This window comes from Drosophila takahashii, chromosome X (genome assembly GCF_030179915.1).
Source record: "Drosophila takahashii strain IR98-3 E-12201 chromosome X, DtakHiC1v2, whole genome shotgun sequence".
Taxonomy (NCBI): Eukaryota; Metazoa; Arthropoda; class Insecta; order Diptera; family Drosophilidae; genus Drosophila; species Drosophila takahashii.
The window spans coordinates 368900-396439 of record NC_091683.1 but is presented as its reverse complement, the minus strand read 5'-3'; the positions used below and the strand labels follow the sequence as shown (position 1 = coordinate 396439).

General features: G+C 42.9%; 2 protein-coding genes across 5 annotated transcripts; one reads left to right on the top strand and one right to left on the bottom strand.

Moving 5' to 3' along the window:
• Positions 1-7: 7 nt before the first annotated feature.
• Positions 8-5529, bottom strand: LOC108063885 (uncharacterized protein CG7065). Its single transcript, XM_017151158.3, has 3 exons — positions 5108-5529; positions 2870-5042; positions 8-1805 (listed from the first exon to the last, which is right to left on the bottom strand). Exons 2-3 carry the CDS (start codon positions 4980-4982, stop codon positions 244-246), a joined length of 3675 nt encoding a protein of 1224 aa, XP_017006647.3. The 5' UTR covers positions 4983-5042; positions 5108-5529; the 3' UTR covers positions 8-243.
• A 46-nt stretch (positions 5530-5575) lies between these two features.
• fend (forked end) lies at positions 5576-27102 on the top strand. 4 transcript variants are annotated; one of them, XM_070219188.1, is made up of 5 exons: positions 5576-5809; positions 5872-6106; positions 23598-23645; positions 24416-24658; positions 25119-27102. In XM_070219188.1, exons 4-5 carry the CDS (start codon positions 24509-24511, stop codon positions 25527-25529), a joined length of 561 nt encoding a protein of 186 aa, XP_070075289.1. In that variant the 5' UTR covers positions 5576-5809; positions 5872-6106; positions 23598-23645; positions 24416-24508; the 3' UTR covers positions 25530-27102. The 4 variants fall into 4 exon arrangements, with proteins under 4 accessions (XP_070075289.1, XP_070075288.1, XP_070075287.1 ...); XM_070219187.1 differs by lacking the exons at positions 5576-5809; positions 5872-6106 and adding an exon at positions 8523-8704; XM_070219186.1 differs by lacking the exons at positions 5576-5809; positions 5872-6106 and adding an exon at positions 9000-9131.
• Positions 27103-27540: the final 438 nt, after the last annotated feature.

Genomic DNA, 27540 nt, shown 5'->3' with positions numbered 1-27540 from the left:
TAAAAAGTTAACATTTGCGTTTCTTTATTCTTTTGCTGTTCAGATATAATTAATGCGTTGAATACCTTCCGATTTGTATAATTCAGCTGTAGACGGGGGAAAAAAGGTGACAAAAAAAAAAGGTTTTATGTTAATAAATCACTACGCGCATTCACGGGCACTTCAATGGATGTTCATGGTCTTTAGTCTATGTTTAAATCCTCATGATTTAATATTAGGTCTAGTATCTAGGACTTAGTGGCTCTAGTGACGCCCCCCGAACATGTTGTTGTAATGCGGCGGCGGCTGCTGCTGCTGGGCGCCCAAGAAGTTCTGGGGCATCTGATTGTAGGGCGGCTGCGGCGGCCCGTTGTTGGCCCAGGGATTAATGGGACCCCCGTAGCCGCCGGCGTGGCCAGGAGCAGGTCCTGGTCCGTGTCCCATGCCCGCATAGTTCTGCTGCACTCCATTGCCGCCCGCGTACGGATGATAGCCGCCGTAGGGCTGCTGATTCGGGTACTGGCTGGGATCGGGTCCGCCGCTCATGCTGCTCATCAGGGGCTGCGGCTCCTGGCCAAAGTTGCGGCCCTGCTGCTGCGGCGGATAGCCGTGATTCTGGCCAGGATTCGGATTCTGTCCCGGCTTCTGGCTCATGCTGGGCGCATTGGGTGCTCCGTGCTGCTGCTGCATGCGGTTGCCTTCCGAGGAGCCACTCGATCCCCCCGAATTCCCGCCCTTGCTGAGCGTGCCCATCAGGTTGGCTATAATGCTTTCGGTGTCCTTCAGTGAGATTTTCGAGGCAGCCGCTGGCTTGAAAGTGAGGGCATTCGGAGAGGATTCCACGGGTACAATGGGCGCTCCCGCCTTCTTGGAGCCGCCACCTCCACCACCACCACGCCAGTCGCAGGCCTTCATCACCAGATCGTCAAAGTTGTAGTCGTCCTCGTCGTCATCATCGTCGTCGATCATGAAACTGGGAGTGTTGCGGCCGCGTCGCTGCTTGCTGACGGGCAGGCTGGTCATCTCGCGATCGCGGTCCCGATCCCGCTCGCGATCCGTGCTGGGACGGCGCGTGGTCAGCGAGGCGAGAGCTACCATCGCGGAGGCGGAACCGCTGGCTGCCCCCCCGGAGGAGGCGCCTGCCACCGACTTGGATTTCTCCATCGTCTTGGCTGACACACCGCCGATGTTCACCACGCGCGACAGGAAGTCACTGCAGGACTCGCCGTCGCCACTCAGCTCCGCCAGGTTCACGTACTTGCGCAGGTGCTCCACGCGCGACGGCTCCTGCACCTCCAGGTTGCGCAGGTGGCCGATGAGGTGCACCTGCTCCTCGTTGGACAGGAACTTGAAGTTCTGCAGCAGGGTCTGCAGGTCCGAGTCGGTGAGCGACTCCATGCCATTGCTGCCGCCGACAGCAGCGGCGTCCTGCTGGACCTTTCCACTGGCCGCCTCCGGGCCGCCGGCAGCGGTGGCCACGTCCAGGGACTCCTTGTTCAGCTGGTTCTCCACCTCCTTCATCAGCTCGTCCAGGTCGATGCCCATGTTGTCGGGCGGCGCCTCCTTCTGCAGGCCGAGCTTCGCCTGCACCTCCTCGAAGGTCAGGCCGTTGTCCTTGTCCGCCTGGCGGCGCTGCTTGTCCACCGTCACCAGCAGCGTCAGCAGGTGCAGCAGGCTGTTCATGTCGCCGGTGGTCACGTCGTAGTAGCCCTTGAGCACCAGGGCGTTGGCCAGCTTGGGGGCCACCACGTTGCGCTCGAAGGGCAGCTGGATGGGCGCCGGATTGGCGTTGGCCTTCACCTTGGCCTCGGCGACATCGGGGACACCTAGATCACCCAGTGGGATGATCAACACAAGAGAAAACAATCAGTTAGGACTGGCAGGCGTGCTTGCGTTCAGATGGAGCTGCAATGGAGCTTCGGCGTTCGTACCGCACGGAACTACACAAATTACATTTATACTTATGGATGGTGTGGATCGACTGGTCTGGACTGGCGACTGGACTGCTCACGGATCGTCGGCACACTTTGTTTGCACACCCACCAAAAGTAAGGGAAAGCTGACCGGGAGACGAGTATACCGACTATTTACAAGTGTTTTCTTGGTGGAAACCACAGCGATTTGCCAAAGTTTTTCATAGTACAATTCGAAACTTGACTCTAAAACAATTCAATATACAGAAGCCCCAGGCATAGAGTTGCATATAAATAAGACCCAATCAAAACGCGTATTTATTTCTTTTATTTTTAACAGGTCTGTTGGAGGTAACCTTCTAAAGACCGAATTAAAGTAAGAGTTGGGGGAACAGAACCCGATTAGTGAGTGAACAAAAAAAAGGAGACGAGCACGGAAATCAATCCAGAAACAAGCAACGTTGGAAGACATGATATTTTCACTTTTTTTAATCAATTAACGATTGAAATACCTGTCCCATAGCCCAAAGTAATGCTTTATTTATCAAGAATTCTCGCTGAGCAGCTGTATCGTTTAGGATTTAGTGTAGTGAGCAGCCAAGATCATTTATTTCGTAAAGGCTATTAACGCTATTGAGAAAACTTAATTGTATCTAGTGTTAAACCGCAGAGGTTAGTAGACGAAAGAGGGGAAATTCTAAAATAATATATATCTTTATCACAAACACTGAACAACAGGCTATTCGACCGATGGCACAGAACTCACATTGCCTCCAAATCGGAGTTAAACTTTGGAACTTCACTAGTAAGAGGGTTTGGACAACGGAAACAGATAATTGCGCGAGTAACGAGTAAGATATCGGGCAGCCTGCGAACTTTCTACACTCATACTTACCCAACTGAACTCTTAACTCTGACCTCTAACCGCGAAAAAGAGAGAGATAGAAGTAGGGATTCGAGTGGAAGGGCGCACTTACCTCTGGCGGTCACCTGGAAGATGATGGCCGCTATGTTGGTGATCAGCTTCTTCACCACGCGCACCTTCTGCGGGTCGTCGAGGACCTCGGCGATGAGGATGCCCTTCAGCTTCTCCTTGGTGGTCTCCAGGAACACGCAGTTGTCGTCGTTCAGCAGCAGGTCGTCGGCCGCGTTCGGCTTGGCCATCTCCATGGCCAGCGCCTTGCTGAGCAGGTTAAGGGCCTTGGGCCCCAGGCTGCCCAGGTGCTCCTCGACGGCGGAGAGCATGCGCAGCACACTGACCACGGTCAGCGGGCCCTCCTCGACGATCTCCGAGGACTCCTTGTCCTTGACGGACGAGACGGCCGGCGAGATGGAGCGCACCTTGGGCATGTTGTACTCGGGGTAGACGCGCGAGTCCAGGACGCGGAATGTCTCGACGTGGTCGTAGTTGCGCGGGGGCCCGCGGCCATAGGCCTCGCTGCGGGGCGGATAGTAGTCGGCGGAGCGCTCCCGCTCCAGGCTGCGGCCGCGATCCACGTAGTCCCTGGGCCCGGGCGACAGGGCCCGCTCCCGGGAGGCCGGACCGCGACGATCGCGCTGCCGGTAGTAGGGCGGCGAGCGGGATCTGCGCCGCAGGCTGCGGGAACGCGAGCGGGAGCGGGAGGAACCTCTCCGGTAATTGCGGCGCGGCGAGCGGCTGCGGGAACGCCGCATGGGACGACGGCCTCCTGCTCCTGGCCTCTTGGGGGAGAGGGAGTGGGAGGGGGAGCGCCGGTTGTAGGGGCCACGACCTCGGGAAGGCGGACTGGAGCCCTCGTCGTCGCTGATGTCAATGACAGCCTCGGGTGCCCCTGACCCTGCCCCCGATCCTCCGCCCGCCGGCCGATTGCTGCGGAAGTTCTGCTTGCGACGATTGACCACGTTGGCGCTGGCCGGCGCCTCCCGCGGACTGGCCACGCGGATCTTGTAGCGCTCCATCAGCTCCTTGGTCTTCTCCTCGTCCTCGTCGCCCAGCTTGAACTTCTCCTTGAGATCCTTCTTGATCTTGTTCACCGCTATGTTGAACAGCTCGATGCGCCGGTCCTTCCAGTAGCTGATCCACTCGGGCTTGTAGTCGTACTGGTTGGGATCGCACTTCTTCTCCTCTTGCAGCTGCTTGTAGCGGCGGTTCCAGAACTGCTTCCACTCGTCCGGATAATCCGGGTGCTTCTCGGGGTTCGACTCGTACGTCTCCGTCTCGTCGCGCAGCTGCTTCAGCTGGAGCTCCAGCATGCAGCGGAACTTCTCCCACTTGTAGCGCTCCTGGGCGATCAGGGAGGCCTGGATGGACAGCTCCTTGGGCGTGGGCAGCTGCTGGGGCTTGGCCACTCCGCCGGGAGGCGGTGGCGAGCGGTTCACTCCGCGGCCACTGGCATCTTCGGCCAGGTTCTTCTTGCGCAGCGTCACCTTCGGCACCGTGGGCCCCGAGGGACCGCCAAAGTTGTCGTCATCACTGGAGATGGCGTCCAGGGAGATTATGTTGTTGCCCTCGTCGCGCTTGCTGTTGTTGCTGTCGCCGCCGGCGGCTCCGCCCTCGTTCATCTTCAGGCTGATCTTGATGGACTCATCCGGCTTCAGCTCGCGCAGGAGGCGTTGGGCCTCCTCGACGAAGTCGTGGCCGGTGCACTCGTCGAAGTGGGGGGAGTCCCGCACCTGGCTGAAGATCTTGGCCCGGAAGCGGCGGAAGTCCTCGGCGGACGAGGTGACCAGCTGGCGGGACCGGCCGAAGTGGTTCTCGATGGCCTGGACCAGGTTGCCGGTGGCTATCACCAGGTCCCCGGAGCTGTTGGGCGTGCGCTTCAGCCTCTGCAGCACCTCGTGGGCCTTCTGGAAGTGGGTCTTCAGGTATTTGGTGCGGTGCGCCTGCGACGTCCAGTGGACGAAGACGCTGCGGCCGTCGGTGCAGGTCTGGCACAGCACGCAGAAGTAGTCCGGACGCAGCTGGGCCGGCTCGTGCAGCTCGATGGCGTACTCGGTGCCGAGGAGCGGGCCGCCGCTGTAGCTCTCGATCTGCTTCACTATGACCGCCGTTGGGGCCACGTCGTCCTCCTCGAAGCCGGGAGGAACCGGCTCCCCCGGCAGAAAACTCATGGCGACTTAATCGGCGACTTAAACTGGAAACGGAATCGGACCCTGTGTCCAAGTCCCCGCCTGCGAATGGGAACCACACGAAAAAGAACGCCAGTGAACGGAAATTGCCCAGGGTCAGCACTTACCTTCGTGTCCGCTTCCGGATCCCGAGATTCTATATTTTTTTGTTTGGCTTTGGTTCGCTTTTCCCAACGAAGCCCCGGACTTTCTTCTTCTTCACACTTTTGCACTACCGTGTTCAACTTCACGCTTGTCGCAAGTTTTTCAAACGAGGGTGGCTTTCGCCAGCGGAGTTACCATTACTTACTTTGTGTAGTCGATAGTCGCAACCTAAGGCATGTAACTATCCGTTTTAAAGCGCCCTTTATCGCTTTTTGCTTTAATTGCTGCGAAAATTCCTCTCCTTTTTTTTTGTTTGCTTTCCAGTGTGACCATTTGCGGCTGGGGCAGTAAAACCACGCACTAGTAGAGACACCCTCCTGACGTAGCGGATACACAAAAAAATACTGATATTTTAGGGCGGCAATATATTTGGGAACTTTTTTTTTCGGTTTTTCAGTCGTAATTTTGACAAATCAAGCTAAGCGACCGACTGTTTTGAACAGCTTACAACCTAAACTAACGATTCCCATCACTTTTAGGAAAATTTAATTTTTTTTAACGTAAATCGACTCAGATTTAAGCTACGAGTTCAACGAGGTATGACATTCCGTATTCGGGCAATTATTTTCCTTGTTTCGGTTAAAAAACTGAAATTTTCGGCGAAAAAATAAACTTTTTCTTCAGTTTTTTAGTCGAGATGCTCTCCAGATATGACCCTTAATTAGGTATTTATTTATTGAATTAAATTTTTTTGATGTACAAGTAAAATGAATTAAATTTACAATAGGCCACGTCATCGATAATGTTAATTAAATAGATGATCGCCTCAGTGGGTACTTATAATTCTCAACTAGTTCTAGCTAAAAATTTACGACCCAGGTGTTATGGTCGCCGATAAATCAGTTGACCGGAAGTTGGTGTGGGTGTTGGTAGTTGTGAATTGACTTCAGGAGACTCACATATTGGGATGTCATCTGGATGGAACTGGACTCCAAGATGCAGTGCATCGTGATCCTGTCCAGGTATGTCCCTTAATTAGGTATTTATTTACAACATGACTTATAAAAAATGCAAAAATTGGTCAAAAAATTAATTTTTCCCAAAAGTGATGGGAATCGTTAGCTTAGGTTGTTAGCTGTTCAAAACAGTCATTCGTTTAACTGTCAGGCTTGATTTGTCCAAATTATGACTGGCAGTTGTAAAATGATAAAAATTACAATGGGCCACGTCATCGATAATGTTAATCTAAAAAGATTCTTTCGGTGGGAACATATAATTCCCAACTTGTTCTAGCTTAAAATGCATGACCTAGGGGCTATGGTAGCCGATAAATCAGTTGACCGGAAGTGGGTGTGGGTGTTAGTGGTTGTGAAGTGACTTCAGGAGACTCGCATATTGGGATGTCATCTGGATGGAACTGGACTCCAAGATGCAGTGCATCGTAATCCTGTCCAGGTATGTCCCTTAATTAGGTATTTATTTACAAAATGACTTATAAAAAATGCAAAAATTGGTCAAAAAATTAATTTTTCCCAAAAGTGATGGGGATTGTTAGCTTAGGTTGTTAGCTGTTCAAAACAGTCATTCGTTTAACTGTCAGGCTTGATTTGTCCAAATTATGACTGTCAGTTATAAAATGATAAAAATTACAATGGGCCACGTCATTGATAATGTTAAGCTTAAAAGATTCTTTCGGTGGGAACATATAATTCCCAACTTGTTCTAGCTTAAAATGCATGACCTAGGGGCTATGGTAGCCGATAAATCAGTTGACCGGAAGTGGGTGTGGGTGTTAGTGGTTGTGAAGTGACTTCAGGAGACTCGCATATTGGGATGTCATCTGGATGGAACTGGACTTCAAGATGCAGTGCATCGTAATCCTGTCCAGGTATGTCCCTTAATTAGGTATTTATTTACAAAATGACTTATAAGAAAGGCAAAAATTGGTCAAAAAATTAATTTTTCCCAAAAGTGATGGGGATTGTTAGCTTAGGTTGTTAGCTGTTCAAAACAGTCATTCGTTTAACTGTCAGGCTTGATTTGTCCAAATTATGACTGTCAGTTGTAAAATGATAAAAATTACAATGGGCCACGTCATCGATAATGTTAATCTAAAAAGATTCTTTCGGTGGGAACATATAATTCCCAACTTGTTCTAGCTTAAAATGCATGACCTAGGGGCTATGGTAGCCGATAAATCAGTTGACCGGAAGTGGGTGTGGGTGTTAGTGGTTGTGAAGTGACTTCAGGAGACTCGCATATTGGGATGTCATCTGGATGGAACTGGACTCCAAGATGCAGTGCATCGTAATCCTGTCCAGGTATGTCCCTTAATTAGGTATTTATTTACAAAATGACTTATAAGAAAGGCAAAAATTGGTCAAAAAATTAATTTTTCCCAAAAGTGATGGGGATTGTTAGCTTAGGTGGTTAGCTGTTCAAAACAGTCGGCCGTTTAACTGTAGGCCTTGATTTATCCAAATTATGACTGGCAGTTGTAAAATGATAAAAATTACAATGGGCCACGTCATCGATAATGTTAATCTAAAAAGATTCTTTCGGTGGGAACATATAATTCCCAACTTGTTCTAGCTTAAAATGCATGACCTAGGGGCTATGGTAGCCGATAAATCAGTTGACCGGAAGTGGGTGTGGGTGTTAGTGGTTGTGAAGTGACTTCAGGAGACTCGCATATTGGGATGTCATCTGGATGGAACTGGACTCCAAGATGCAGTGCATCGTAATCCTGTCCAGGTATGTCCCTTAATTAGGTATTTATTTACAAAATGACTTATAAAAAATGCAAAAATTGGTCAAAAAATTAATTTTTCCCAAAAGTGATGGGGATTGTTAGCTTAGGTTGTTAGCTGTTCAAAACAGTCATTCGTTTAACTGTCAGGCTTGATTTGTCCAAATTATGACTGTCAGTTATAAAATGATAAAAATTACAATGGGCCACGTCATTGATAATGTTAAGCTTAAAAGATTCTTTCGGTGGGAACATATAATTCCCAACTTGTTCTAGCTTAAAATGCATGACCTAGGGGCTATGGTAGCCGATAAATCAGTTGACCGGAAGTGGGTGTGGGTGTTAGTGGTTGTGAAGTGACTTCAGGAGACTCGCATATTGGGATGTCATCTGGATGGAACTGGACTTCAAGATGCAGTGCATCGTAATCCTGTCCAGGTATGTCCCTTAATTAGGTATTTATTTACAAAATGACTTATAAGAAAGGCAAAAATTGGTCAAAAAATTAATTTTTCCCAAAAGTGATGGGGATTGTTAGCTTAGGTTGTTAGCTGTTCAAAACAGTCATTCGTTTAACTGTCAGGCTTGATTTGTCCAAATTATGACTGTCAGTTGTAAAATGATAAAAATTACAATGGGCCACGTCATCGATAATGTTAATCTAAAAAGATTCTTTCGGTGGGAACATATAATTCCCAACTTGTTCTAGCTTAAAATGCATGACCTAGGGGCTATGGTAGCCGATAAATCAGTTGACCGGAAGTGGGTGTGGGTGTTAGTGGTTGTGAAGTGACTTCAGGAGACTCGCATATTGGGATGTCATCTGGATGGAACTGGACTCCAAGATGCAGTGCATCGTAATCCTGTCCAGGTATGTCCCTTAATTAGGTATTTATTTACAAAATGACTTATAAGAAAGGCAAAAATTGGTCAAAAAATTAATTTTTCCCAAAAGTGATGGGGATTGTTAGCTTAGGTGGTTAGCTGTTCAAAACAGTCGGCCGTTTAACTGTAGGCCTTGATTTATCCAAATTATGACTGTCAGTTATAAAATGATAAAAATTACAATGGGCCACGTCATTGATAATGTTAAGCTTAAAAGATTCTTTCGGTGGGAACATATAATTCCCAACTTGTTCTAGCTTAAAATGCATGACCTAGGGGCTATGGTAGCCGATAAATCAGTTGACCGGAAGTGGATGTTGATGGTTGTGAAGTGACTTCAGGAGATTCATATATTGGGATGTCATCTGGCTGGAACTGGACTCCAAGATGCAGTGCATCGAGATCATCACCAGGTATGTCCCTTTATTTACTTAATTAAATGTTTTTAATGTAATATTAATGAAATTTACAATGGGCCACGTCATTAATAATGACTTATTTTTTTGGGCAATTATAAACTTTTTTTTTCGGTTTTTCAGTCATTTTGACAAATCAAGTCCGACAGCTAAGCGACTGTTTTGAACAGCATACAACCTAAACTAACGATTCCCATCACTTTTGGGAAAATTTAATTTTTCACCAATTTTCGCATTTTGATTTTTTGCAAAAAAGTTGACAAAATTTAAAATTTCTAGGTTTGAATGCCAATCGATTGGGAATTCAATTACGAGCTCAGCAATGTTTTTGGATCATTATTTTCAATGTTTCGGCCTAAATACTGATATTTTAGGGTGGAATATATGGATTGAAATTTTAGACCAAAATAACGGTTTTTTTTTAAGTTAAGTTTAAGTTTTGTTAAGTTTAAGGCCGACAGCTTAGCGACCGACTGTCTTGGACAGCTAAAAACCTAAACTAACGATCCCCATAACTTTTGGGAAAATTAAATTTTTCACCGATTTTCGCAGTTTTGATAAGGGGTTAGATCATAATTTTTGGCAAAAAATAAAATGTGCCGACTTTAACGCAAAAAGGTATTTAACGTTCAAAAAGGTATAACATTCCATATTTGGGCTATTATTTTCCTTGTTTCGGCAAAAAAACTGACATTTTAGGTAGGAAAATATGGATTGAAATTTTAGACCAAAATAAAGGTTTTTTAATCAGTTTTTCAGTCTTAATTTAGACAAATCAAGGCCGACAGCTAAGCGACCAATTGTTTTGGACAGCTAAAAACCTGAAATAACGATCCCCATAACTTTTGGGAAAATTTATTTTTTCACCAATTTTCGCATTTTTGTTAAGGGCTACCATCATGATTTTTTGCAAAAAAAGTTTAAAAATTAAAATGTCCAGATTTGAACGCAAATCGATTCAGATTTAAGCTACGAGTTCAAGAAGGTATGGCATTCCATATTTGGGCAATTATTTCTGTTGTTTCGTCAAAAAAAATGATATTTTATGGTGGAAAATAAATGTTAACCGACTGGGATTTTTAAATTTAAATATATCTCGTAACCCGAAAATATATGAATCTGCAAATCAGTGATGGATTCAGGATTTCATTGTGGGGTACACCAAACAAATTTTTCGTTGCATAAAAATGATATTTTATGGTGGAAAATAAATGTTAACCGACTGGGATTTTTAAATTTAAATATATCTCGTAACCCGAAAATATATGAATCTGCAAATCAGTGATGGATTCAGGATTTCATTGTGGGGTACATCAAACAAATTTTTCGTTGCATACTTTTTGAATACCCAATTTTCTTAAATTTGTTACCCGAGTGGAAGGGGGTCTAACCCCTCATGTCCCCCGTGGACAGGCGCATGCAGTTGTTTCTCCCAGTGAACCCATAAATATTTACATATGTATGTATAGTAGAGTCATTATCTTTCACCCGAAACATAATCCGACCGAGTGCAAATTGTTCTCGCCTCTGCACAAGAATGGAGTGTTGTATTATGGATTGTATGGAATGGATGTTTGAATATGTTTTTGATGCAGTCTCCGCAGCTGGCTTAAATCAATCCCAGCTTTTTCATTTTTTTTGTTCGCTGTAGGTATTTTCCAGCAGCAGCATTAATATCATTGGGTCCCGAGGGCCCGGCCACATGTGCAGTTTGTCGGCCGCCGAGGACAAATGTCAGCGAACGGGACGCGGTTTTCCACGTTTTCAGCGATTTCCACGAACCGAGTCCACATCCCACACCCACCCCGGGGCTGTACAGTTGTACCTCGCTAGCGCGATTATTTCCTCAATAAGTCAAACTTCCATAGCTCGTTATTTTCATTAAGGTGTTAAGTACAGTGAAATTCAAAAAGCCTAGTAATTTCTCTAACAGAGTGCTTAGGAGAGTGTGGTTCGAGTTAGGCAAGGCGGACTGTAGATGATATGTGATAGATGTAACACGTATCTGCGACTGGATGAAGGGCGCATTAATCGCCGCACGATGAGCACTGATGGCTGTCGCAGATGATAATGGCAATACAACTGACTGCACAATGAGCTGACCATATGCGCACATAGACAACAAAATACGAGTACGAGTACGAATACGAATACGAATACAACACCCCCTTTTGAAGGCCGCTCCGGTGCATTTGACAGTGGGCGAAAAGGCAGTGGCAGTTACAGTGGGTGTGGCAAGTAGGCAGTAGGCACTGCCATTAACTGGACAAACGTAGCACATTTAATGAACATGCCGACATGAGTTATGGCTCGTTTGTTCGCTTTTATTCCTGGAGTTACCCTTGAAGTGGTCATACAGAATAATTCAGACAACCGGGGAAGCGATTTTGATTTTATTCACCAGATCGAATAACCACATACAGAGGGGTGCCGTTGAAGAATAAATTTTCTAGTGTATGAAGTTTGATTTTCCTATATGAAGTATGTGCTTACTTTTGGAGAGTCAACATAAATATTTCATGAACAACAACAAGAACTTTAGGTAATTTTTTTATTTTATTTTTAATAACCTAAGATTAAAACCCATTTCCTAGGGCATTGAAAATATATATTTTGGAGAGTCAACATAAATATTTCATGAACAACAACAAGAACTTTAGGTAATTTTTTTATTTTATTTTTAATAACCTAAGATTAAAACCCATTTCCTAGGGCATTGAAAATATCGACCATTGTGCTTCATTTTTTCCTTGTTCTTTTTGACAACGAAATATGGCGAATCAGACACACAGCTGTTGGCTGGTTTTTCATTTGACAATCTGCATGGACCGAATGCAAATGATATTTTGCATTAACTTTGATGGAGATGAGCGAATTCCGATTGCGGGGACACTGAGATAGAGATACAGACACCCCAGTCCCAATTCCAATATCAGACATCGGGGAACTGGGATCTCAGGGGGAGGGGATAGAGAACGAGGCTACTACGTATGCATCCCAATCCCAATCCATACCCATCCCCATCCCCATCCACCATCCCCTGTGGACAAAGTGCCAAGTCAGACAGATGCAGACGTATCTCATTTACCATACCGTACTTTGTGCTCATCTTTATTTCTTGGCAAGTTGTGTGCAATTCATTAAAGCGAAATCTGCTCGAATGCGAATAATGCAAATTGCTCTATTTTCATTCACAACGCCTGGTATTTTTTGGGGGGCTGGGGCTTCGAGTTCTAAGGGGCAGTTGCAACAATCTGCCAGAGAGTCGAGAGTCGACGACAAATTTATTTGTGGCGCATCCAGCCAGGAGCATACAGCATCAATGAAAATGCTGTTCAAGCAGTTGTCTCGCAGGCATTTTGCACTAAAAGTTCAAAAATTCCATTAATTAATCTCGGGGAAGAGTTCGCCTGGTTTCGCTTTCTTCTCCGCTCCGCTTCGCATCGGTTCGGTTTCTTCTTTATTTCTTGTTCTTGTTGCACTGCTAATTTTTCAAGAATTTCAAATTTCTTAATGGCTTTAGATGGGTGGGGGTTTTTTGCAGCCCGTTTGTCTGGCCCACCTAACCCACAGCTACAGCTGCACTGGTATAAAATCCTCAGCTGGCTGTAACAAATTGCAGGCAATATGTGCTTTTCAAAATTCAAAAATGAATGAAGTGCATTTATTTTAGGAAACTATTTCTTGAATTCGGGAAGATATTGCAGTACATTTAAATATAAAATGTTTCAATAAATAATAAAGCTAAATTATTTTCATTCTGAATTCATAGCTTATTCCTCAAGGAAAATCCAAACCAATAGGATAAAATCCGTCGAATTTTGGGCTTTTTGGAAAACTATAATGATATTTTTGCAGACTTTCCCTTGGAAGCAAGAAGCTTTGCAGCCAATGTAGCACTGTGCTGGTCATTGGAAAAACAAATAACTAGTTTTCCGAAGTGTACGCTTACCCCTATCGCTATTTTCTACCCCCTCCCCATAACAAGGCCGGATGTGCTCATTGTGCTTCGTTTTCATGTCTACTTACATGACTCCCGTCGCCCCTCTTCCCGCCTCCACCCCCTCATTAATGCTGCGCCGGAAGCGCCCAGCTGCTGCCGGACTTTGGATTTATCGGGCTGAGAAAAGGGGGATTTCCATGGACGGGGCGGCAAGGGGAACTGGTCAAAGATGCTTTGGAAAAGTTTTACCCATTCCCCAGACATTGGTCGTGATTTCAAAAATGCGTTACGCAGTGCGTAAATCAAAACTCGGACTGGAAGTAAAACTAAAGCAAGTGCAATGCGGGATTGTTTGAAACATTGCTTTTACACTGGGAGAAACATCGTAATTGAGTATTTAAAAAAGTTTTTGAATTGAAATTGCAATTATTCAATATTGAAATATAAAAATAAACCTTGGTAGCCTTGTAAATAAATAAATATATACCTATATATAAATATTATATCTGATCTTTAGGTTAATAGTAATTTTCACTGGTTCTAACTCACTAATATATTACATGTTTTATTCATTCATTTACCCATTAAAAGACCATCTAGTTTGAACTGTTTGAGAGACAAAAGCATGGGTAGAGTTACAGGAAAACTCGCTACGAATTTAATTAAATTGATCTTCATTTAATATTAATTTCGTCCAGTCAGCGTACTTGTTTATGTTTAGTAGCTCTCTCAAGGAGGGGGTTTCTGCCTCATTCTGTGACGATCGTTTCGACAGTTAGCCGTAATGTTGCGACAAGGCTAACTCTTTTTCCACGTTCGCTTTGCGGCCCTTTTATTTATTGGATGGCCGCCACACGCAACAACAAAAACCGCAAAATGAAAATGGAAATTCAAAGAGCGGCGGAATGAAATGGAAAAGGGGGTGTGGGAATGTCGAAAAGGGGTGGTGTGGGGTTGGGTGGGTTCGGGACCAAAGTAAACGGGAGTTTGTACCAAAAAGTTGAGCACTGCAAATGGCTCGCCATGGGCGCATAAATTTCGAAGCCACCTTGTCTATTTTTTACTTTTTGTTCCTCCTGTCGCTATGGTTTGTTGCTATTTTCTTTGCGGGCATTTCTTTTCATATTTTGTTTTTTTGGCAATTTCCAACATGCAACATGTTGCAATGGAGTCATAAGCCGAGTCCCAAAACTTTTCCCGAAACCCCCCTAAAAAAATAAGTCGGGGAAAAAATGTTTTTTCGCCTGGCTTCCACTTCCACCTTCTCTTCAAACAGTCCAACTTCTATAACCCGAATGAAATAACAATTTTTTTATGATTACCTTAGAACCTGCAACAAAACATAGTCAAGACCTTAAAATGTTAAATAAGTATTTAGTACATCATGTAAAAATACAAAAATGGTAGGAATACCATATCTTTCTTCAGGCAGTATTTTGTTACAAATGAAACTGTACTAGTAGTTAATAGTTCTAGCCTATAAAATTGAAATAAATTTTTTGGAAAGTTTGTGTTGTTCTTTTGTTTTAAATGTTCAATACCAGAAGTATGACTGTATTTAACTTTTTTTCAGCGCGGGCTCTTCTCTAGCTTTATTAACGTTTTTGGTGTTATTGGGGATGATGGAGGGGTGGGCCCAAAAGGGGGAAAGGGGGCTCTGATATTGTTTGCTGGCAGCGCAGTCTGTAATATTTTTGCCGCATAAAAGTCAAAATATGCAAATAAACTTGAAGTAGGGGCGAGGATGTGGATAGAGGATGATGTGGGGGTAGGGGTAAAATGGAAACGGGTGCTTTACTTTATGCATGGGGCGGCTAATACGGTAAAACAGACATAGGAAAACAGACTAAAACAATGGGGCAGGGCAGAAAAGAACAGAAGAGGCAGAGGCAGAGGCAGAGGCAGCGTGGCTTAAATAATAAATGTAGTACACGCTTTGAAAGAATTTACTATACTTTGGCCAATGGAGGTTATAAAAACCTCCTCACATTTACTGGGCATACAGCATACATATACTGGGTATAAATAAACAATGCCCCTATGAGGTGGGTAATAGGGAGTTAGGGGTAGCGGCAGTTCCATATTGTTGCTATAATCAGCGGCCGCTTTGATTCATCTGCATGTCCGCAGTGGCGGGGGCATTGGATTGGAGGGGGTTGGCCAGAAAGAGAGAGTGAGAGGCAGAACCTTTTGGTTTTGGCTTTCTGCTTTGCCACCCCAGAATCATCAAAGAGCTAACCCCGGGAGCTAACCCAGCGCAACCCAATCCAATCCAACCCAACCCAAGAGGCCGAGCCCAAGGCAACCCAGTGCAACCTTAGCCCCCAACCCCAAAGTCACCGTCCCCCTCTGCCACCCAGTAGTACAAAGCACTGGGCCCAGACTCACAGACTCCGCTGGACTATGGGCAATCTGACGACTTTTTCTGGCCAAATAAATAACTCCCTAATTTTAAAGATATCAAATTAAAATTTTAGCAATCGTTCTTATTTATCCCAACGCATAATCTGTATGAATATGTACCGTTTTATTAGGGTGTTAAAGTATTCCAGAAAGCATATTTTTATTTGAACGACTTTTAAAAAATGGGGTTTGGCCAGAAAACGGGGTTGAATTTCCCATAGTGCGCTGCTTGCAACTTGCCAACTCCTCACAACTGCGTTCGATGCCAACGTGTTCGCTGCTCGAGTTTATGCTCTTAGAGATGCTCAAGGACTAACAAAAAAACTAGCTATGTATATAAATTACTTGAAATAATATTTCAAAAGTATAACCCATAGGTTATTGTATACAATGTATCAGAATGCTAAGCTTCCAGAGTCGTAGCTCTGTTCGAGCGGAGATATTTAGAACCACATTTCTGTTGAATCCTTTTTGGTAATTTGTGGAAGTTTCTGCATTAAACTATTAAAAATCTACAAAAACTATAAACCAAAAAAAAAAAATTTTACCCGGCCGAAAATAATAATTTTTTTAAATTTTTCATGTGCAAAATAGTAGAATTAAAGGGTATGAAGAAAAGTAAAACCGAGCATATAGTATTTTGTAAATGTTTTCAGCTTTCAGGACTCTTGCTCATCACTCGTTTGAAGCCAAATCTAGCTATAGCTGGAGTCGCTGCTGCTGCAGCCGATTTCGGTTTTTGTGCTGTCTGTTTTCGTTGCGTCCATTCCATTCCGTTTTTAACCCTCGACGGATTTGGTTGTTCCCCGGAATTGAATTCGAAATAAAAATTTCGCACACATCGCGTATACATTATATTTTTGTTCTTCGTCTTCCGTGTGTGTGGTGTGCGTTTTTGTTATTGCCGTCGTCTTTTTCGGGTGTATATTTAACAAACGTTACAATTACATATTTTTTTTCACGTGTCCTACTGTTATACTGCCAGTGTATGTACTTACGGTACTTGGTGCTTGGTACTCAAATAACAAAGTCAAACAAATAAAAGCAAGTAAAGAGGACACCGAAAAAGAGAAACAAAAACAAAAATAAATAAAAGAGTCGCTTTGTTGTTGTCGCGCAGCATGTGGAGCTACAGTTAACTGTAACAGTTAAAGGGGAGCACAAGGAGGAGGAGTGGGCGAAAGAGAAGGAGGAGGGGGAGAAGCAAAAGACAGGATTTACTGCTCCGCTTGACTAAATGCAGTCGACGCTGCGATTATTATGTGCCAGCCCCAACAACAACAACCACACTTGATACGAAAATAAACAAACAAAATCAATCAATTAATCAATCTGCTGAGCACACCGCTCTCCACGCCCACACTCCCACACTAACAAACACACGCGCAAAAACACACAACAAAACACACACGAGTCAACGCCCACGCCCATTGAAAAAGGAGAAAAGGAGGGAGTGGCAGGACAACAACAAGAAAGGAGGAGAAAGGAGCAGAGGCAGAGAGCACAAGAACAGCCAGGCAAAAGGCAAAAAGAGGACGTTAAAGAAGACAACATGTTCCACTCACTTGTTTTGATGGCCTGCGCCCTTGCCGCCTTCTCCTTCGCCCAGGAGGCGGGGCCCCCGCGATCCAAATCGCTATCGGCATCGGTATCGAGTCCTGGAGCGGATCCAACCTCCCCCGCCCCCGCCCTCACGGCCGCTCCCCTTGCCAGCAGCAAACAGCTGAACAGATGCCGTCAAAGCTGCTATCAGCAGGTAAGAATTCGTAAGGGAATAAGAGTAAAAGTAAGAGACCCCAGACTCATAAACCTAAGAACCAGACTCAACCCAAGATAAGGCCCCGGATCGGATCCGTTTCGATCCCAGTCGTTTGATGGACAGTTGTATGCCCAGTTGAGCGGCAATATCACCGATAGGGAACCCGGTGGGTACACAGGGAAAAAAAATGCAGGACAACCGCATGCAGTTAGGAAACCCTTTAAAATGTTGAAAATCATGTGTATACGGTTTAGAAAGCATTCAAGATTAGGGATTCACAATTTTAAAATGGTAATTCGGAGTACGGACAGCTGTTCGATAATATTTTTGAAGACTTGGTTAACTTTTCCATGTATACATGCATTTTAAAATTCTCATAATAATTAACCATATATCATTTGCATATTTTTGGTATTCCTGATTTCTTTACAATTGTATTCAAGTTACAAGGGTTCTGCATCATTTGTTTTTTTAATTTATTCATACTTTCGAAACCGCATTTCTTAAAAAAGTGTGCCTAGAGTTGAAAAGAATATGAAAGTGCTAAGGGTTTGGAGTAAGTGAAATTATTTGTGTAAAAAGAAGGATTATCGATATTATTTTAAAAATAAAGAATTTCTAACGATTCAAGTATTTGATTAAAAAACAATTTCACATAACGGCGATTCTACACAGTCACGTTGAGTGATAGAGGTGCAGAAAACATCGCTTTTCTCTATTGAGTGCATCGGTCTCTTCCGCATGGTATTACTTAATGCGATTAAGATTACCATAATTGAGGTCATGCCGAATTGGTCTCGGACCCACCCCATTCTTTTTCTGTGTGTAGGGACAGTTGTGCCCTGTGAGACAGAGACACCGACCTTCAAGGTTAGGAGACAGGGACAGAGACAGCGACAGAGACAGGAGACTTCGACGACATCGATGACAATGACAATGGTTCCCGGTTCCCCAGCTCGAGTTCCTAAAGGCGACGTCATTTTTTATGCCCGCTCGCTGGGTCTTTTATCTTTTATCTACGGGTTGACATCGCAGCTATTGCCGCTGCTGCTTCTGTTGCCGGTTATTATTATTGTTGTTACCGCTCAGGTAGTCCGTCGGTCGCTAGAAAGATGTCAACTGGGTGGTCGAGCGTCGCGAATAGAGATCGGGGATTCAATTTGAGTCGGATATAGACAAAAAAATGCAGGAATAAAGCTCTTGGATGGAATTTGTACAAAGCTGTCAGAGATGGATGGACGACGTTGTCGAAAAACTTCAGTTGAAAGGCCCAAGATACATATTTTAAAATAGAGCAGGTGGGGAGAACAATGGGATCTGGGGAAGGAGCTAAAAAATATCTTTGAAAAATGACCGCGAAAAATCAGAGGCAATTGAAAACAATATTAGAAGAGTAAGGTTTATCCAAGTAACATATCACGAATTTTGAAAGTATTCATATTCATTTCATATATTCACTTAGGAATAGATACTATCTATTTTCCAAATCTAAAAATTGGATAAAATCGAATAATCTAGCAATAAACTACGGAACTAACCCCTAATACGAAAGAGAAATTCCCATTTAATTAAACTCACCGCAAATTCCGAGTTGATACTCGTACTTTCCTAAGTATAAGAACCGACAGCCAAGCAGCAAATAAATGCATAAAACTAATACCCAACTAATCAATATGAATAACAAACTTTGCAACCAAACAAATCCTAGTTGAAAATGCCACTACAATCGAACTGAACTGAAAACAGAATCTAAACTCACCCCCCTTTGGAAACGCTGAATTGACACTTTCTTGTGTTTTTCCCCTAAAAACAAACTTTGAAACCCCCGGGGATTTGGTTTCCCCTCCATTCCATGTAACCGATCCGATCCGTTACTCAACGAAATAATTTTGAATACGTCCCCAATGAGTTGAAATCAAGACGGCGAGTAGTTTTTCAAAGACTTCACCACGGTTTACCAGTTGATTTTTAAATGCGTGACTTCCTGGAACTGCGATGATCTGTCAGCGATATCAGAAACAGAGGGTGGAGTTGCTTGGTTGACAACTATGGGTTGTTCATAAATTTCAATCAAATGAAATCAAATCAAATTTTCATATCAATTCGATTCAAACGAACCTCTCCTTAAACTGGTAATCCAAAAGTACACAATAAATCAAGTGGGAAAAATACGAGAGTATAAATATCATCTCCGATTTCCAAGTAAGCCGAGCTCTCTGTGGCGACAAGGTGTACGGGATTGGATTGGACTGGGTTTTTGTTTCGAGTGGTGGTGGGGAACTGAGGAACTGGGGAACTTAGGAACTGAGAGACTCAGGAACACAGAACTTAACTGAACAGAACAGACAACCCAATTGACTTGAGGAGTGCTCATGAGTGCTGTGGCGACACTTACAAAGAAACATGGGATGAAACTCGAGAGGCCGAGGCCAAGACACTCGGATAGTCTACGCCACTCGAAATCGTTCTAGGGAAACGCCAAGTCTCATCCAAATATAGACCCAAAGTTTATTGATTTAGCTCGACAGTAAGGCGGCAATTTGTTCAAATATAGTTCGGTGGCACTTATAATCTTATAAGATTGCACAACTACTTAGCATGCGTAGTTACCAATAGGTATACACATATGATTTGCACAAATATATTTAAATGTTTTTATATATGGCAACTTTTCTTCAATTAATGATATTTAATCCGCTCCTAAAAATGTCTTGTGCACTTTACTGATTATTCGGATTGAAATGGCAGATGTTCGCCATAAATTTCTTCCACTCAACTGTTCTGTTCTGGTTAATTCTGTTGCTTTAAATGGGATAGGCTTTTCGGCTTTAGTTCTGCCAATCTTTGTTGATTATTTAGTCCGAAATGGCAGATTTTAGGCACGAAATACTTAAGCTTTCGCCAGTGTGCTGTCTGCATTCCTGATCACCGTCATCATCTCCATCGGATATTCTATGCCCTTTGAAGTTCGCCCAAGAGTTCTGCACGGGTGGGTGAGGATGTGGATGCTGGATGGGTCGATTTTGAGTGGTGGTAATGCAGGACGCCTCACCGAAAGTCAAAAGTTCTTAGGGGTTGCAGGCAGAGCTAATTTCATGCTCGGTTCGTAGGACTAACTGGAACTAATCCACCCATCCATCCATCCTTTCGTACAACCCCCAAAAAACGGAGAATTTGGAACTGAGAACCAAGAACGGGGAATGCGAATGCGTTGCTCAATCAGCGCCAAATTAACACCATGAAAGACTTTTCCTCCTTCGGATGTTGGATGTTGAATGTTGGACATTGGGTGGGTAGATGGGTGTGGGTGGTTCGATATTTGGGTGCTCCAGTGGGTTGGGAAGATTTTTCCGGGTGGTTCCGGGCGTCGGAAGATTCGATCTTGATGTATATGCGAGGCACGTAGTACGGCCGCTGCTGGTGGTGGAATCATCGAATATATCTACGTATGCGTACGTGTCTCATAAAAGCCGCTCAAAAAACTGACTGACTGACCCAACTTTGGTAATTTATGTGGCCTACGGAGTCATGTGCCTGGGTTCCCACACTTGCAAAAAATAAGAGACAAAACCTATGTGAATAACTCTTTAAAGTTACCCATCTCTGATAAAATTTGAGTACCCAGTTGAATTAGGTTTTACTTACAGACAAAATTAGTATTTTCAAACCGCTTACTTTTACTATATTAGTACATATTTTGCATTGTTGCAAAACAATAAAAGACAGTTTTGGAAACATGGAAAACAACCTCCCGTGGATTTGCCGAATTTTGTTATTCGAATCTACCTGCGTTGTGTGAGCGTTTTAATCGTACATCAAAGGCGATTTTCCCATTTTAGGTGGGAGTTTTGACACTTTTCTTCAAGTGCATTTGTTCAGGGGTGTGAAATACCAGGGCAATTGCATGTAAAAGTTGTCGCTGCCTGCGTTTAATTTATATGGCCCAGACACATTTTCGGCCAGGTAGTATAATATTGTGTAGTCTTGCTCGGAAGCGAGAGAAATGGAAGGGAAAAATCAGGGGAAAGATTTGCCAGTTCAGCGTTTTCATTCAGTCAGTCGGTCATTCATTCATTCATTCCTTTATTCATTCACTCTGAACGCCTTATTGTTGTTACTTATCGCCCATGTTGTTTCAGGTTCAGGCCTCATCCATATACCCATACTCATACTGATTTTTCGACCCAATCCTCCCCTCATCAACTACATGGTCGTCTACATCTTTAGAGGCCAAAAATTCAATTGAGCGGAAAATATGTTGTCTTTGCGATTTTCCTTTTGGCATTCGTCGTTTTTATCTGCCACAACTGCTTGGTTTTCTCCTTCTGCGTCTGCTCCTGCTCATTTTCCCTTTCCCTTTCCCCTTCCGTTTCCCCGATTTTACTGATTTTACTGATTTTCCTGCCTTATTGTGTAATGATGACAAAGTGCCGCCGTCAAAGTTGGCCCAAAAGGTGATGGCAGCCATTGTCCAGCGGGATTTTCCTTCTCCTTTTCCCTCGCCAGCGTGATGGATGATCGATCCAGATGCAAGTAGCAGCTACATTTGCAGAAAGTACGGATGCATTTAAGAGCTAAGTACGTCTGGATAGCATCCGAGTGGCTTAAGGCTACCCATTAACGATTGAGCCAGAAGATAATATCGAAATAGTTTAGGTTCTCAACAAAAAAAAAAACAATTTAGCTGCTCAGAAAGAAGTTAAGATCCCTGTAGACAGATAGACGGTCTTAAAACTGAAAATAGTTGAAACTTCATATTTCATATTCATATCTTAGCTTAAACAATAGTTGAGTAAACGTAAGATTTCTATTTAATATGATCTTAAGAGAAAAGAATATCTTAACAGTATATTGAAACCCGAGTAGCTTAAGGCTAAAGTGACTGGTTATATAACTCTTGAAACTTGTTGACCAAAAGTTCTCCAATTATATGATTATAGCTCACTGCTAGTTATTTTTATATGGTTTAATTTCATGATATTTACACATGTTCATGTTAAACAAACATTAGGGTGTAAGTGTTGGCAGCTATTATTATTATTGATTTTAGTTTTAGTTGTAGTTGGGATGTCTTAAATACTTATGTATACTATCAAATTGAAGCTCCCATCCATGCATAATTTCGTTTAAAAATCAAGTATACAATTCAATCAATTCAATCCGAAGTTAACTTAGTATGACCAATCAAGTGAGACTGTAGATAAAGATTTCATAAATAAAATTCCGACTAAAGCAATAACCATAAATCTGGCTTGCACCAGCATTAGGGTTAACTCAACCCTCCCCGAAAAACGAAAATGAATGGTTAAAGAATTGAGATTTGAGTTTGGGCCCCGCCTCGTTTGATTTTTTTAATATTGTAAATTCCGAGTCATAACAATTTGTCACGCACCCATCTCTAATCGCTGTCGACTCATTCCCATTCCGAATCCCATTCCCTCATTCATCTGTCTGTCTTTCTGTCTGTTTCTCTGCCTGCTCATTCATAAAAGGACTGCGGCCAGGAACCGAAATAAAGATGGGTGCGGGGTTACTGGGCCTGGTACTCCTTCGTACTGCCCGCTGTTCTATTTTGCACCGTTCAGTTCAGCTGTTTTGAGACTAAGGCGACAGTTGACAAAGGCTAAGCAGGCAGTCCGGTTTGATCCCGATCCTTCTGCCATGCCCATGCTCATCCCCCTTCTATCATCCTCGTCCTCATCCTTCTTATCCTGTCACGGCAATCCTCCTCATTATCCTCATTGCCAGGAGCGTGAAATTTTCAATTCGCCATAGATGAACACAAACGGTTGTGGTCATTTACTTGTGTACAGAAATGGTCAAAGAATTAGCATTAGGATTAGGAGACTCGCTCTAAACAACAAGCAATTAACCAATAGTCCGTAGATTTAAATATTGGGATTAGTATATTCTTAATATTATATGTTATTTGGTTAGGATATTAACAAAATACCATAATTTCCATAGTTATAAATTATTATATAGAAGAACTATAAATCAATGGTAATAATAAAAAATACATTAAATTTCGAGATTTTATAATTATGTTAAATACGATATTTGTAATGCTAATGGTTACCTAGATTTGATTTACCTAATATTATATTCTTCTGACCGCTGCTGTACATCTACATAGACTTTTCTTTTTTCTCTCTGCTTTGCCTTTTATTACAAGTTACAAATTTGCGTCTATTGTTGAGACCATGAGTTGGAGGATGGGAGAAAAGGAGACTGCTGATGACTCCTTGTTGTTTGTCCTGGCAGCCCGGGGTCTTGGTCCTGATTACTTTTTCCTAGCTTACTTAAAATTCGATTAGGCCACGCCCACTAACTAACTTTATCCTCTCGCTCTTTGCAGCTTTCCAAGGACTGGCATTATTGTAAGGATTCCGTTGATTGCACAAACGTAAGTATTTCCATTCATGTTTGTCTTTGTGCGAAAGCCTAACGATGTCATTAACCCATTAATGTTGACTTAAAACTGCTCGAAAAGGTATAAACTCTCGCTGCGCTGGCCGTATACTATAACTACTGTATTATATGAGCAATTATCATCAGAATGTTTAGTAATTTGGAGGAAATACCTAAAAGACTTGAGAAAAAGATGCCTTCGGCAGTTTATGAGAATACAAAATTACAAGACATTTCTTTACTTCAAGTTTCATTTGTTTTCTTTTAAATCTAAGTTATTTTAATTGCGAACTCAAAACCTTTTTTGGCATTAATTTTATTTCTAATAATAAAACTGACAATTTTAAATTGCCTCTCGAGAAGTGCCTTTTTAAACGCTCGAAATTAAATCTTCATTTATTATCGCATACCGGCCGGAAAAGAGTTTCCTTTCCGTCGGCACCAAATTGCGAACCGTAAACATTTTTAGGCACTTGCCCGTGAAAGGACATGAATTATTCCAAATGAAACAACCAGAACCCTAATGGGTTAAACGATGTCGCTGGGGGCGAAAAGTGGCAACCGAAGGATGAACAAATTTCATTGCCTACCTGCGGGCGCGCCACATAATTACAAGAAATAATTGACAAATAGCTAACTTTTCCTGTCTTGCCTTTCCTTTCCCTACCTTAACGCTTCGTGCTTCGCCTGGGGCGCTGTCCTTGCTGCTTCTTCGCATCGTTCTGAATATCTGAATACTGGAATTCCCCCGTCACACCATTACAGTGCTGCCAAAAGCTGGTGGCACCTTTTGAACTGAGGATCCTGAAGGCCCAGCGCCAGGAATCGCTCGTCCTAACAGACATCGGCTGGGACGAGATGATAGCCAACGCCTCGCGCCAATGCCTCATCACCTGGGAGGTCTCCGGCGGCGGCCTGATCGGCAATCTGCTAACGGACACCGCCCGGGCGGAACTATCCCTGTGGCCAGACACCGTCTACAACATCCAGGTCAAGTGCAAGCACAAGGTGAGTCTGCATTTTCTTGGTATATAGGGGTTTAGTAAAGGAGGTATTCATTATTATTAGGGAGATACAAAGTGAGATGGTCTAGATAATACGATATTACGAGTTTTATTGTTGAAATAAATGCACATCACAGGTGAGTCTTTATTTGTAAGTCTTCTTAGGGTTACCAGAATAAAAGTATAAGAGGAGAATATCTAGGAGTTCCGAAAGAAGGGCTAGTATTGTCGGGAAAGATATCTCAGACTTAATAGCTAAATTATCGTATTGGAAAAAAATGACTGGGACACACAAGCCAACACTTTTTTATAGCTGATAGCAAAAAACGCCCATGGAAAATAAAAGATTCATTTGAGGATCTCCAAAATTAAACCCACAGTATATTTCACCTATCTTTTCCAATGAAAATGATGTTCATCACCTATTGACACTCTATATTATTGCTCCCATTTTCATCCTACAGCTCACGGGCCTGATGAGACGTTCGATTAAACTGAACGTGGACACCACTCAGTTGGTGGGCACAACCACCACGACCACGACTAGAGCTCCGAGCACTCTGAGGAGCCAGGAGCAGACATCGCCATCCGAGGACCATCCAGATCCCTTGATGCACTCGCAACGCGTTCACATCCGACCCACAGATCGAGTGTATATAATCAGTGCCCTGCCCACTCCCAGCGAACTGGGCGGAGTGGTGTATCCAGCCTTCGGGGCGCTGGCCTTCTTCCTGGCCCTGCTGGTCATGTTTCTCTTCCTGCGCCCGCAGCGGAAGCGCTTCCCCCTGGATGCGGACAGTGCGGACACGGCCACGTTGATAGGTCGGAACTCATGCTCCAGGAACTCACTGGACGCCTCCACGTTGCATGTCTAAGGAGGCGAAACTTGTAGTCGTATATATATAGATGTCTGACTATGTGATATTCTGCACCCCAAAAAAGGGCCCCCAAAGGGACGCGAAGACAACTGTGTACATAACCTCATTAACGCGTTAGTTAGACCCCCCGCCCATTCCCGAGATAGTAACCCCAGATTCTGCGGTTCGATATAATGATAGATTAATCGAATTGGAAAGAAAGTCAAGCAACGTTCGCTCAACTAAGTTTAAGTTTTATCGTCTGCCATTCGTAGATCCCAATGCCAAACCAGCGCAGTCATATATACACGCATGATTAACGTACATAGCTCTATATACATATACCAACTATATTATACACTTAACGCATTTACTATATACATAATATATATCATAGTTATACAGACGCAGCTAAAGATACAAGTGCAGATCAAGATGCAGATACGTTTACGGTTACGGATATAAATATATATATATATATATTATATATTATATTATTACATTATATTATATTATATTATATTATATTATATAATAGACTAGGGGCCAGCGGCCAACCAACTACATACACCAAACTAAATGCAACAAATTGCTACAAATTTTTTGTCAATCGTCGTCGCTCGCTTGCAAACATACAAACAAACAAAAAATCGAAATAACTTGAGATAAAACCAAATGAAAACCAATTAATACAAATACAAAATATCATGCATCTCTTTTCCATTTTTTGTCGTCTTTAAACTTAAATGAAATATAGTTCATAAATGGAAAACCAAATAAAACGAAAAAAAGGAATAAAAACCACTTAAATCAAAAGTAAATATTTTTCAAAATTTTTAAATGTTTATACCTAGACAAACTCAATTGAATTAACAACAAAGTAAACTATTATAACTGACTTACTGTACTTGAGAATGTAAAAACAAAGTAACTAATTAAACTAAACCATGGTAAATACGGTTAATTAAAGATCTAAGCTGAGAAAACTTCGCTACGCAAAATGCCTGTAAATATTTTAGCCCTAATTTATTTATATTTAAAGATCGATTGTTTTGTTAACCTATGATTTTAAGGAGGCCCCAGAAAAATGAAGGGATTTCCAGGGGAAAAAATATGGTTTCTTAAATTCAAAGAATGTAATTTTTTTTTAGAAAATAAAGAACTACTTTATATGATTAATGGAGTGTTCCTAATTTTAGTGTTTCTAATATGTAAAAAAGTATGCTTTCAATGTCTGCTCCAATGGTTGTAGTATGAATTAGTGTCTTTCGATGTACTTCCCAATCCATTTTAATGAAACCCAACCAATCTTTCCCAAAATGGAATCTCTGGAGTGAGAACTTTGTAGAGTCTGAACCGATTGCCATATATAATACAGTCCTAGTTTAATTTTAGTTTTTAGATCCAATTGTGTTACCTCTTTTTTTCTGTGGCAAAGACTCGTTAAGACTAAATATGCCAATCACATTTTAGATATATATACTGTGTATGAATAAATTCGGAGAGAAGGATGGAAGCGGAAGTGCGGTACCCTTTCAACATTTATCCTTTATTCGTTTATTATGTAAATATAATTTGATTTGTTATTGCAGCTCATTTTTGGCTACTTTTATTTGTTACGGGTTGGCATGGGAATATACATATATATATGTACATACGGTACGCTACCCCATCGGTATAATCAAAAAACTAAGGCATCGATTTTGTGCTCCCATCTCCTCTCCTCTGTCTTCTTCTTGTCTGTTTTTCAGTTTTTCCCGATTTTTCCCTTGTCGCAGCTCTCCCACTTATCATATAAATTAGAGTTGGGATATGCAAATGCATTCAAGACAAGGGGGATGATAGGTTGATTGTGTAAAAAGGGGTCGTGTCGATTATGAGAAACTTCTTTTGGCTAGATGGAATGGAAAAATTCCTTTGCCGCTGCCGAAAAAGTATTCTCTGAAGAATTTCCGATTAAACTTTTCTTTCTTCATTTCTTTGACGGCAAAAACACACTTTTTCGGCTTCAAAACTTTTTTGTTCTTTT